The following is a 13,714-nucleotide window of genomic DNA, read 5'->3' as shown; positions in this document are numbered from 1 at the left end:
TTTTTTTTTGCGGTACGTGGGCCTCTCACTTCTGTGGCCTCTCCCGTTGCAGAGCACAGGCTCCGGACGCGCAGGCTCAGCGGCCATGGCTCACGGTCCTAGCCGTTCTGCGGCATGCGGGATCTTCCCGGTCCCCTGCATCGGCAGGCGGACTCTCAACCACTGCGCCACCAGGGAAGCCCTGGGTTGTCCATTTTATTGGCCTATAGTTGCCTATAGTAGTCTCTTATGATCCTTTGTCTTTCTGTGGTGTCTGTTGTACCTTTTCCTTTTCCATTTCTAATTTTATTGATTTGAGTCCTCTCCCTTTTTTTATTGATGAGTCTGGTTAAAGTTTATCAATTTTGTTTATCTTTTCAGAGAACCGGCTTTTCGTTTCATTGATCTTTTCTATCGTTTTCTATGTCTCTGTTCATTTATTATTCCTGTGATCTTTATGATTTCTTTCCTTCTACTAACTTTGGGTTTTATTTGTTCTTCTTTCTCTAGTTTCTTTAGGTGTAAGTTTAGGTTATTTAGTTGAGATTTTTCTTGCTTCCTGATGTAAGGTTGTATTGCTGTGTACTTCCCTCTTAGAAAAGTTTTTGCTGTGTCCCATAGGTGGTGGATCATCGTGGTTTCATCTTCATTTGCCTCTAGGTATTTTTTGATTTCCTCTTTGATTTCTTCAGTGATCCGTTGGTTATTTAGTAGCATATTACTTAGCTTCCACGTGTTTGTGATTTTTACAGTTTTTTTTTTTCCTAGTAGTTGATTTCTAATGTCATAGCGTTGTTCTTGGAGAAGATGCTTGATTTGACTTCAGTGTTCTTAAGTTTACTGAGGCTTGCTTTGTGGCCCAGCACATGATCAATTCTGGAGAATGTTCCATGTGCACATAAGAAGAATGTGTATTCCGCTTTTGGCAAATGTTCTATAAATATCAATTAAGTCCATCTTGTCCAGTGTGTCATTTAAAGCCTGTGTTTCCTTATTGATTTTCTGTCTCAACAGTCTCTCCGTTGATGAAAGTGGGGTGTTAAGGGCCTCCACTATTATCGCGTTACTGTCAATTTCTCCCCTTACGGCAGTTAACATCTGCCTTATGTATCGAGGTGCTCCTTTCTTGGGTGCGTGTATATTTATAACTGTTACATATTTTTCTTGGATTGATCCCTTAATCATTAAGTAGTGTCCTCCTTTGTCTTTGTCTCTTGTGACAGTCTGTATTTTGTCTGATATGAGTATTGCTACCCCAGCTTTCTGTTGATTTTACATTTGCATGGAATACCTTTTCCCAAGCCCTGACTTTCCGTCTTTATTTGTCCCCTAGAGCTGAAGAGGGCCTCTTGTACAGAGCATATCTATGGGTCTTGTTTTTGTATCCATTCAGCCAGTCTATGTCTTTTGGTTGGAGCATTTAATCCATTTACACTTAAGATAATTATCAATATGTATGTTTTTATTGCCATCTTGTTAATTGTTTTGGATTTGTTTTTGTACGTCTCCTTTCCTGCCTTCCTCTTTTGTTCTATTTTCTTGCGATTTGATGACTATCTTTAAGTGTTGTTTTGATGCCTGTTTCTTTTTTGTGTGTGTATCTAGAGTAGAGTTTTGGTTTGCAGTTACCATGAGGTTTTCATACAGTAGTCTCTATATATACATGACTGTTTTAAGTTGCTGGTCTCTTAATTTCAAATGCATTTCCAATATCCTGCATTTGTAGTCTCCTCACCATTATTTGTTTTCATACCGCATTTTGTATGTGGATGATTTCCAACCTTTGCTGTATGTTTGTGTTTACCAATGAGCAGTCCCATTCATAATTTTCTTTTTTCTAGTTGTGGCCTTTTCTTTTTCCCCAGTAGCAGTGTTCCTTTAGCATTTGTTGTAAATCTGGTTTGGATATGCTGAATTCTCTTAGCTTTTGCTTGTCTGTAAAGCTTTTGATTTCTCTGTTGAATCTGAACAAGAGCCTTGCTAGGGAGAGTATTCTTGGTTGTAGGGTTTTCCCTTTCATCACTTTAAATATATTGTGCCCTCCCTTCTGGCCTGCAGAGGTTCTGATGAAAAATCAGGTGATAACCTTATGGGGATTCACTTGTATGTGTGTGTTGCTTTGCTTTGTTGCTTTTAATATCTTCCTTTTGTCTTTAATTTTTGTCAATTTGATTAATGTGTTTCAGTGTGTTCCTCCATGGGTTTATCATGTATGTGACTCTCTGTGCTTCCTGGACTTGAGTGTTTCCTTTCCCATGTTAGGGAATTTTCCAGCTATTATCTCTTCAAATATATTCTCAGGCCCTTTCTCTCTCTTCTCCTTCTGGGACCCCTATAATGCAAATGTCAGTGTTTTTAATGTTGTCCTAGAAGTCTCTGAGACTCTACTCATTTTTTTTTCATTTTTTTCTTCATTCTGTTCAGTAGCAGTGTTTTCCACCAACTTGTCTTCCAGCTCACTTATTCGTTCTTGTGCCTCAGTTATTCTGCTATGGACTCCTTCTAGTCTGTTTTTCATTTCAGTTATTGTATTGTTCATTTGCTTGTAGCTCTTGATTAAACATTTCTTTTATCCTTCTGTTCTGTGCCTCCAGTCTTTTTTCGAGATCTTGGATCATCTCTTACCATCATTACTTTAAATTATTTTTCAGGTAGATAGCCTGTCTTCACTTCCCTTAGTTGTTCTTCTGGGGTTTTATCTTTTTCCTTTGCCTGGAACATATTTCTCTGCCATCTCATTTTGTGTAACTTTCTGTGTTGGTGGTCTCGATTCCTCAGGCTGCAGGTTTGTATTTCCTCTTGGTCCTGGTGTCTACCCCTTGGTGGGTGAAGTTGGTCCAGGTGTTTGTGCAGGCTTCCTGGTGTGAGGTTCTGGTGCCTTGCCCACTGATGGGTGGAGCTGGGTCTTGTCCCTCTGGTGGACAGGGTCATCTCAAGTGGTGTATTTAAAAGGCGGCTGTTGGCTCAGGAGGCCTTTAGGCAGCTTGTCTGCTTATGGGTGGGGCTGTGTTCCCACCCTGTAGGTAGTTTGGCCTGAGGCATCCCAGCATCAGAGCTTGCAGGCTTTTGGGTGGGGCTAGGTCTTGTTGCCAAAATGGCAACCTCCAGGAAAGCTCATGCAGATGAGTATTTCGTGGGATGTCTGCTGCCAGTGTCTTTGGCCCCACAGTGAGCCACAGCTGACCCACTGACTCCCTGGGAGGCCCTCTGAGACCCACAGTTATGTCTGACTCAGGCTTCTGTGGAGTCACTGCTTTGCTGTGGGTCCCAGTGCACATGAAAACTTGTGTGTGCCTCCAAGAGTGGAGTCTCTGTTCCTCCCAGTCCTGTGGAGGTCCTGCACTCAAGACCCACTGGCCTTCAAAGCCAAATGCTCTGGGGGCTCCTCCTCCTGATGCCAGACCCCCTGGCTGGGGAGCCTGATGTAGGGCTCAGAATTGTCTCTCCTGTGGGAGAACCTCTGTGATAAATTATTTTCAAGTAATTTATGCCCACCTGATGGGTATGGGATTTAATTATATCTTGAAAGCCCCCCTCCTGCTGTCTCACTGTGGCTTCTTCATTTTCGGGTGTAGATTATCGTTTTTGGTAGGTTTGAGTCTGTTTGTTGATGGTTATTCAGCAGTTAGTTGTGATTTTTGGTGTTTTTGTGAGAGGAGGTGAGCTCAAGTCCTTCTACTCTGCCATCTTGTGTCCCACGCCTGGCATCCACATTTTATTATTTATTTATTAATTTATTTAATATGTTTGTTGGAGTATAGTTGATTTAAAATGGTGTGTTAGTTTCTGCTTTATAACAAAGTGAATCAGCTATACATATACATATATCCCCATATCTCCTCCTTCTTGTGTCTCCCTCCCACCCTCTCTATCCCACCCTCTCTATCCCACCCTCTCTATCCCACCCTCTAGGTGGTCACAAAGCACTGAGCTGATCTCTCTGTGCTATGTTGCTGCTTCCTCCTATCTATCTCTTTTACATTTGGTAGTGTATATATGTCCATGCCGCTCTCTCTCATCGTCCTAGCTTACCCTTCCCCCTCCCCATGTCCTCATGTCCATTCTCTATGTCTGTGTCTTTATTCCTGTCCTGCCCGTTGTAACTTCAGAAGCATTTTTTTTAGAGTCCATATATATGTGTTAGCATATGGTATTTGTTTTTCTCTTTCTGACTTACTTCACTCTGTATGACAGTCTTTAGGTCCATCCAGCTCACTACAAAGAACTCAATTTTGTTTCTTTTTTTGGGTGAGTAATATTCCATTGTATATATGTGGAATCCACATTTTAAATTTGTATTATAAATTTTTAGTTTTTGGTTACCATGAAGGTTTAATATATTTAGAAATATTTATATGTGATTTAAGTTGCTTTTCATACTTTCAAGTGCATTTTAGCAATCCTGCATTTGTACACTCCTCCTCTCTCTATAACTGTGTTCGACAACATATTTTGCAGCTAATTGTTTTCTGTATCCCTTAACTGCTTATTGTGGGTATAGATGATTTTACTACTGTTTTACTACTGTATGTGGATGATTTTCTCCCTTTACTGTATGTTTGCCTTTATTGATGAGCTTTTTCATTTTGTAATTTTCATTTTCCTAGTTGTTGACTTTTTTCATCTAGAGAAGTTCCTGTAATATTTCTTGCAAAGCTGTTTTGATGGTGCTGAACTCTTATCTTTTGCTTGTCGGGAAATCTTTTGATCTCTTCATCAAATTTAAGCAAGAGCCTTGCTGAGTAGAGTATTCATTGTTGTAGGTTTTTCCCTTTCACCATTTTTAATATATCATGCACTCCCTTCCAGCCTGCAGTTTCTGCTGAAAAGTCATCTGATAGCCTTTTGGGAATTCCCTTGTATATAACTTATTTCTTTTCCCTTGCTGCTTTTAATATTCTCTCTATATTTAATTTTTGCCCTTTTAATTGTCATGTGTCTCAGTGTGTTCCTATTTGTGTTAACCTGTATGGGACTCTGTGTGCTTCCTGAATTTGGATATCTGTTCCCTTTCCCAGGGTAAGGAAGTGTTCAGCTACTGTCTTCAAACATGCTTTCAACACCTTTCTTTCTCTCTTCTCCTTCTGGGACTTCTAAAATGCAAACATTAGTATGCTTATGTTGTCCCAAAGATCTCTTAAATGGTCCTTATTTCTTTTCATTTCCTCCTGTTCAGCATCAGTGATTTCCACTTGCTGACCCCTTCCTTTGTATCATTTCAGCTTGTCGACCCATTCCTTTGTATCATGTAGTGTATTTTTCATTTCAGTTATTGTATCCTTTATATGGTTGTCCTTTATATTTTCTAACTCTGTTAAAAACTTCTAACTTCTCGCTCTATGCATTCATTCGTCTCCTGAGTTCTTTGAACTCTTTATCGGGTAGATTGCCTCTCTCCATTTCACTTAGTTCTTCTGGGGTTTTCTGTTGTTCATTCGTCTGGAATATGTTCCTCTGTTGCCTCATTTTGCATAAGTTGCTGTTTTTATTTTTGTGTCTGGTAGGTTGGTTAGGTTTCCCAAGCTTGAAGAAGCGGCCTTTTGTTGGAGAGGTCATATGTGTCTCAGCAGCCCACTCCCCTCTTGTTACCGGGCTATATGCTTTACAGGCTCCCCTGTGAGGACTGTGTGGGTCCTTCTGTTGTGGTAGGCTGACTCTGTGGGCAATCTGGTAGGCTTGGTTCGACCCTGGTCCGGTTGGTTGCCAGGCCCTGCCTTCTGTAGAGGCTGCTGGCCGCTGGTTGGCGGGAGGGAGTGGGCCATGAGGTGGCTGACTGCAGAACCCCAGGGGGCCCCAGGCCTTATGCTGGCTCACTGGTGGGTGGAGTCCTGGTCCAGAAGACTCGGGCTATTGCCTGCCCACTGGTGGGTGAAGCCGGGTCCTGGAGTTAGGATCAGCCTACTGGTGGGTAGAGCCAGTTCCTGGAGTCTGGTTGTAAGACTCAGAGGTCGCAGAGCTGGTGTTGGATCTCTGGTGGTGGGAGGTGGTTCCTGACTTGGTTGGGTATGGGGCCCAGTGTGTCTCAAAGCTTGTGTGAGCCTGCTAGTGTGCAGGGCTGGGTCCAGCTGGTCGCAAGGCAGGGTGTGGCCTGCTGATGGGCTATGGGATGGTGGTTTTCATGAGTCTAGTGCCTGCCCTTTGGTGGATGAGGCTGGTCCAGAGGCTAGAGCAGGCTCTGTGGTGGGCAGGGCTAGGCCCCAGGGCATTCTGGGACTGGTACCTGCCCACTGGTGGGTAGAACTGGGTCCTGGGCCCTCTGGTGGGCAGGGCCACGTCCTGAAGTGGCTATGGGCTCAGGGGGGTCTTAGGGCAGCATGTCTGCTGATGAGTGGGGCTGTGTCCCTACCCAGTTAGTTCCTTGGCTTGAGGCATCTCAGCACTGGCTCCTACAGGCTGTTGGGTGGGACCAGGTCTTAGCACTAATGAGCTAGAGGGAGGACTCCCCATTGGCACTGGAAGTAGCAGTGTCCACATGGTAGAAGGAGCTCCCCAAAATGGCTCCTGCCAGTGTCCATATTTCCGGGGTGAACTGTAGTTACCTCCTGCCTCTCCTGGAGACTCTCCAAAATCAGCAGGTATGTCTGACCCAGGCTCCTCTCAAATTACTGCTTCTGCCCTGGGTCCTAGAGCATGTGAGATTTTGTGTACACCCCTTAACAGTGAAATCTGTATTTCTCTCAGCCCTCTGTGACTCCCAGAAGAAAGCCCTGCTGGCCTTCAAAGCTATATGCTCTGTGGGCTTGTCTTCCTGGTTCAGGACCCCTGGACTGGGGAGCCTGACAAGGGGCTTGAACCTCTCCTTTGGGGGAACCTCTGCAATGTAATTCTCCAGTTTGTGGGTCTCCCACCCAGGGGCATGGGACTTGACTGTATTGTGAATTTGCCCCTCCTACCTGTCTCTTCTTTATGTCTTTTTTTGTAGACCTTTTTTGGCAGGTTCTGGTCTTTTTCATCAGTGGTTGTTCTGCAGATGGTTGTGATTTTGGTGTTTCAGTGAGAGGAGGTGAGCTCAGGGTCTTTCTACTTGGCCATCTTGGCCAATCTCCTGAACACAGTTTTCTGACCCCAGATTGCCTACAGTGTCAGGACTCTGGATCCGGTGCTCCCGAGGACCTCAGGACTGAACTGAACTCTCAGCAAACTTTCTTGATATGATAAGGAAAGGTCAGAACTCTGTGAATTAAGAATCGCAGACCCTGAGGGAAAGAAACCTTGAGATGGAGAGCCCTTAGGAATGGTGTCCCAGCTTCCATGCCCTCTCCTGGTGGGTGAGAGGCCTGTGAGAGTGGGTGTGGATGAGTGGGCATGATCAAGAGCAGTTTTCTCCTAGGGAGCTGGTTCTACAGTAGACTGACTCCTGGGCTCAGTGCTTGTGGTGAATGACCCACAAGAGAGCCTGCTGTGGTCAGTTTACAAGTGTGTAGGAAGCAGCAGGCCTCAGAGGAACTTGCAACCTTCCTGAGACACAGGATCACTGGAGTTGGATCACAGAACTGCTGTAGACAGGTGCAGTGAACACACTGAAGGGGGATAATCTTGGTGCAGCTGGAGGCAGAAAGACTGAATAGCATATCATGTTGATTTCATGTAGCAACAAAAATACATGGACACAAACCCAATCCAGCCTGTCATGCTTTTGAAATTCTGATATATCAGGGTCCTGTTAATCTTTCCTGATAGGTCTGGTCATAGCAGAGCTGTTGGGGAAACCCAGAACAGAGCTTGCCATGCAGATACAACTATACAGGACTGTGACCTTTTTATGTAAATGGCTGGTGGGGTTGATGGGATGTGTGTTTATCATCGGGATTTTTTCACGTCTCCATTTCCAGGAAAAGAAAAAGCAAAATCATTCAGGTTTGATGTAATTCTCCACCAGAGAGAATTTTACATTAAAAAGGGAACAGACCTCTTCTGATTTCTCCAAGTCTCAGTACAGCTTCAAAAAACACATCATGTGGGGTATGAAAGTTACCCAGAAAAGCAGCTGCTTTCTGCTAACCGTCTCTACCACAGTGTTGCTTAACTTTGAACTCAAGCTAAGGATTCTAGAAATATACTGAATGTGATGCCTCATAGCTGACACTACAACCAACCCTTGAGGGGCAAAAGGGAACTAGAGAGGGTAATGCTGCATTGATTTATGAAATGGGAGTAGCTGCAAAGACCAAAAATGACAGTGAATATTTGTGTGGAATGGATAGAGAGCAGAGAGTTGAGCTAGTGGGAAATCATAGCCACTTACCTGCTATGGACTTCGTTCAGTTAAAAAGAAGGCACCTTCCACTGTCCAATAGTAAAAATGAAACTGACCTCTATTTGTAGAGGTCGTAATTCCAGCTTACATCAAGGATGCAAAACAGCCTATGTCCTGAAAAGAGGTTATGACGTTGCCAGAAAAACATTTTGGATTCATTAGCAGTTAGTTGAAATAACAGATTTGGTGACATTGCCAGGTCCTGCCAAATGTATGTCAGGTGTCAAATGTACAAGACCCTTATGTTTATAAAAACATTTGTGAGAATGTTAGAACCTTTCATTGAGACCCAATCTTGTAAGTGAACCCAGTCTTGGATACACATGGGAATTTGCAAAATCAAATTCAGAGACACCTTGTTTCTCTCTAACCCTAAACTCGTAATACTGAGAATCCTTTTCTAACAGTACATAATGTTAGGCTCATACTGGGTATCAAAATGCTTAAAAAAGTAAATCGGTTTGCCTTTTTTTTTTTTGACAAAGTGTTTAAAATTGGTAAGGGGGAAATAATTTTGTCTTCAGCAATGTATGTGAAAACTAATCTTTCTCCCGGTAATCTACTAGCATTAAAAACAGTGTCTTCAAACCATTTAATAATTATGTTTGTAACCTATCTCTAGGAACTACAGTTAAAGTCAGAATATAGTACATTCTGTGGACAAAGCTGACTTTTAAAGAAAAACTAACAATTTACAGGTATGTAATTTTTAAGTATGCTAATATAATATCAACCTAACTGTCCTTTATTTTGGCTTATCTAATTTACAAACATGATTTCTGAAGTTGAACAGTATTTGTAATGGCAATGTCCAAAGCAATTTTGGCTGAGTGAAGTGCTATTTGTTGAACAAAAATGTCGTTGTTTGTGCAAGTTTAAACATTTCATAAGGCCAGCTGAGTTCATTTCAACCCTACTTACAAAATGATTATTGGCAAGTGAAATGGGCTTGAGGGGTAGAGACAAGACTTTTCAAGCTTCTGAGATTTATAAAACCAAATTCTTGAACCATTGAAAGTAAAATCAAAAGGTCACAGACAATTGAAAAGTACAGGTTTAAATCTCAGAATTAAAAAAAAGTTCCGGCAAGAGGAATATTTACAATGGAACAGTGAGAAAAATGTTTTGTTACAGTCAGAAACACGGAAAATATGCTGTTGAGAATTGTTGGCTCTTAAATAAATAAAATCCGCACTGAGACTATTAAAAGTATCAAAGTGATCTACTCTGTGCCAACTCTATTTTGTTCTGTTGTTATAAAGAAAATCCATTATTGAATATAATGCAGTTCAGGTTAAATTATCAAAGACATTTTCCATTTGCAAGCTGTTGTTTACCATATGCTATATATTCTTCTCTAACAATTTTAGTACACCTCCATCAGAGAACCACAGGCGCAGAGAGTCATTTTAACTTCCTAACCAAGGTACAAATCCCTTCCAAACTAGTCATTCGACTCGCTCATAACTGATGCTCAATAGAGATGAAAAGTTTTTGGATGGCAAAATAATAAATTAAAAAAAAATACTTTGAGATGTTCATGGCCTGTTAGTGGAAGAAAGCATCCTTGTCCACTGGCTGCCTAGACTGAAACACTCTAGTGACAAGGGAGCTCACCACATTGCAAGGAAACACATTCTCTCAATGGGTAGCTTGACAATTAGGAAGGTTAAGTGCTAAACTGAGCTTTACGCCAACTGACCCTGGTTTTGTCTTCTAGAATATACCTACTCCATCTTCATTAGCCTAGTTTTCTGAATATTTTTTTTCTGTACGTGAGCCTCTCACCGTTGCGGCCTCTCCCATTGCGGAGCACAGGCTTGGAACGCGCAGGCTCAGCGGCCATGGCTCACGGGCCCAGCCGCTCCGCGGCATGTGGGATCTTCCCGGACCGGGGCACGAACCCGTGTACCCTGCATTGGCAGGCAGACTCTCAACCACTGCGCCACCAGGGAAGCCCTTTGAAGATTTTTGAGAGGACTATTCTTTGTACTGTATGGTTTCTTCTCCATGCGGCAACCTCATTTCACTTTTATTTTCACTAGCCTTAAATGCCCTAAGGGCTTTTAAAAATTCATTATCAATTGAACAAGCTTAACTGTTAAATATTCAATATTGCTCTTAAAATAAAACAGCATTTTCAAATTATGACATTCAGAAAACAAGAGTTATAGCATTCAATTGGATTCAATTTGGGATTATCCCTTTGTAATTAGGCGAGCACTGACTAACAACAGATGTTTAGGGGAGAAAAAAAGGATGGAACGCCTAAGCTTGCCAGCGCTGTGTATATTTGAGGGGAGGGGGCATGATAAATTTTTATAATGGAACGCATGTGCTCTAAGACAATGAACTTGATGTTTTTAAGTACTGAAATCTAGTAGTTTAAAAGTCACAGGATTAATTAGGTCACGTTTTAGAAATAATGCTACAGTCTTAAATATCTTGTTGGTGAGAAATAACTCCGCTGTCTTGAATGAATAAAACAAAGGACTGACTCAAATATGTTAAATTTTCTTCTAGTGGTTATATATTTGGCACCTTTAGATGCTGTAACTAACAGATCCAGGATAGTTTAATTTCAGGAGACTTTATTTAGTCTCCAGAATGGCCCCTCCAATCCCACATCCATGCAAGAACACAAAGCCAAGGGGTACACTAAAAAAGAGACTGTTTTATTGTGTCATTTATGACATGGACCCCTTGTTGACAGGAATGGCCGAGGGTAATCTTGGCATATTGCACAGGTGTGATGAAGGATGCACTGGTGATCCTCTGGCTGCTGAGGCTGTTTCCTGGTCCTCCCAGACCTCCATGCATGTGTGGGCCAGTCACAGAAATTTCATTACCACTTGGTGTATACATTTAACAAGTCTTTGGTCTTAATAAGCACCATTACAAACCCTCACATTAAGGGCATTATTATTCTAGTTTATAAATGTTTCAATGATAAAAAATAGCACGATTACAGTATACACACACTTAATTTACATGTAATGTATTATACTCATAACTGAGATAAGCTACTGGACTAACTTTGGTTGATTGAAATTAATGAAGTATTTGAACTGAATACTTGTAATTTGGTTTCTAAGTTGTGTAAATATTACAGTGCATTTATAAATCTAGTTTGAGAATTTACTAGCACCAAATAGATATTATAAATGGCCAACCTAATACTTGTATTTGGAGAAGCAAAGTTTTACAATTTGAAAAAATAGAACAGTCCATAAATTGAAAGCACATTCCTGTACGTCTGCTAGAAGGATGGCACGTCAGCATGAATGGCCAACCCCCAGTGGAAATACATGTCCCAGTTTTCAAAAATAAACACATATGACAAGGTAGCTTAGCTACATACATGAGAAGCCTGAGAAAGTGGTTGTTTTGAACTAGGGTAGTCACCTGTACCTTGCTTTTGTAATACAAGAATAGTGCTTATTTATAGCAATTTACGTGGTGAAAGACTGTACCTATAATATGAAGATTCTGATTGGGGGAAAAATTCAGTTCTACCTATCTATCTTTGTTTTTTAATTATTTGGTCTCTGGATGGTGAATTAATGAAGCAAAATCTGAATTTTCATCTTCAGATTATCACCCAGTTCACCACTGAGGTAGTCTTTGTCATATTTATCTTCTAGCTGATTAAGTTCTTTCTTTTTATAAAGTGGACTACTACTGATTTGTAATGAATAGGTTCCAACCACTGGCTTCTTCTTTGTGAAGTGGAGGTAGCTGATCCCTTCCTTTTGGTTGATTTTAAAGAAGCCGTTTTCATTTCCAGATTCAATCAAGTATCTGTTGTGATTCGTCAGAGTCGTAAGGGCTGGAAGGAGTTCTAGGATTCGGACCTTGTTATTGATGTGGGAAATATTGAAAGCAAACACGGCTGTCTTCTCAACATCCCAGCTTGCAAGACTCACATTGGCTTCTATCTCAGGCTGATCCTGGAAAGACATATGGCAATGTGTTAAATAAAAGGTAAATATGCCACTTACTAAAGAAAAAGTGACTCAAATCTCACACTAACACAACTTTCTTCTCATGATGTATATACTATATTGAAAGTGAGTATTCATAAAATACTGCTTAAACCACAAATGTTAAATTGGCACATTTTTATAATATTAAAAAATAAACATGTCAAGGAGAAAGTTGAAATCACTTGTATTTGGCGGCCTTCTATTGCAGTGGGTCTCAAAGTATGGTCCCCTACCAACAGCATCAGTATCACCTGGGCATCTGTTAGAAATGCAAGCTCTTGGTGTCACCTGAGACCTAGTGAATCAGAAACCCTTCGGATGTTTTCCAGAAATCCGTTTTCTTTTCTTTTTTTTTTTTTTTTTTTGCGCGGTACGCGGGCCTCTCACTCTTGTGGCCTCTCCCGTTGCGGAGCACAGGCTCCGGACGCGCAGGCTCAGCTGCCATGGCTCACGGGCCTAGCCGCTCCGCGTTATGTGGGATCTTCCCGGACCGGGACACGAACCCGTGTCTCCTTCATTGGCAGGCGGACTCTCAACCACTGCGCCACCAGGGAAGCCCCAGAAATCCATTTTAACAAGCCTTCCAGATGATTCAGATGTACACTCGAGTTTTTTTTTTTTTTTTTTTCTTCTTGGATATCTGCACATGATCTGCTTGCTTTTTTTTTTTTAACATCTTTATTGGAGTATAATTGCTTTACAATGGTGTGTTAGTTTCTGCTTTATAACAAAGTGAATCAGTTATACATATACACGTTCCCATATCTCTTCCCTCTTGCATCTCCCTCTCTCCCACCCTCCCTATCCCACCCCTCTAGGTGGTCACAAACCACCGAGCTGATCTCTCTGTGCTATGCGGCTGCTTCCCACTAGCTATCTGTTTTACGTTTGGCAGTGTATATATGTCCATGCCACTCTCTCACTTTGTCACAGCTTACCCTTCCCCCTCCCCATATCCTCAAGTCCGTCATTTCCCAAACCACAGCAGATGCGTTGCAGCACTGATGCTAAGAAAGAACCAGTTTATTTCAATTTGATTCAGTGACGCAAAACCATCCCCACCGAAAGACACACCTATGAACCTACTTCCTGGCTCTGATGATCTGCTAATATTCAATGCTTTTCACTGGCTTCTTGCTTGCCTCTCTGGGACCACATGTGCTGGATTCTCCGGGCCTGTAGCCAGAGGTCTGGGTGAGTATCTGCATTTCTGAGTTGACGGAAAGGCTGCAGCAGCCGTAGGCAAAGAAAACCAGGCTGCTTGAGCTCCATGTTGTTTTTGTCTAGAATCCAAGTTCCCTCACACTCCACATGGCTGTTTTCAGTAGAGGAGTCTCTAGCTTTCAGAACTTGTCATCCCTGTGTAGGGAGAACTATGTCACTTCACTATTCTGCCCACTTGCTGTCCTGGATCTCAGACCTTGTCCTTTCAGCAGACTTTGGGTGGGTGTTTGACTTTCTTTTCGGCGAGACAGAGGAAATGAGCAAGTAT

General features: G+C 42.0%; 2 protein-coding genes across 2 annotated transcripts in view; one reads left to right on the top strand and one right to left on the bottom strand.

The window, feature by feature from the left end:
• Positions 1–13,714, top strand: part of DUT (deoxyuridine triphosphatase) — a 148,948-nt gene that overhangs the window by 132,541 nt on the left and 2,693 nt on the right. The window contains exons 10-11 of the transcript XR_011377243.1: positions 8,859–8,934; positions 12,024–12,220. The gene's annotated coding sequence lies outside the window, so the exon portion shown is untranslated. The remainder of the gene's footprint in view (positions 1–8,858; positions 8,935–12,023; positions 12,221–13,714) is intronic.
• The window catches only part of FBN1 (fibrillin 1), a 252,069-nt gene continuing 249,245 nt past the window's right edge, over positions 10,891–13,714 (bottom strand). Inside the window, exon 65 of the mRNA XM_030842674.2 lies at positions 10,891–12,186. Coding sequence (XP_030698534.1) covers positions 11,797–12,186 — 390 coding nt within the window. The 3' untranslated portion in view covers positions 10,891–11,796. The remainder of the gene's footprint in view (positions 12,187–13,714) is intronic.

Source organism: Globicephala melas, chromosome 2, assembly GCF_963455315.2.
Source record: "Globicephala melas chromosome 2, mGloMel1.2, whole genome shotgun sequence".
Taxonomy (NCBI): domain Eukaryota; kingdom Metazoa; phylum Chordata; class Mammalia; order Artiodactyla; family Delphinidae; genus Globicephala; species Globicephala melas.
Note: the sequence above shows the minus strand (reverse complement) of the source record. Positions and strands in the feature narration are given on the sequence as shown.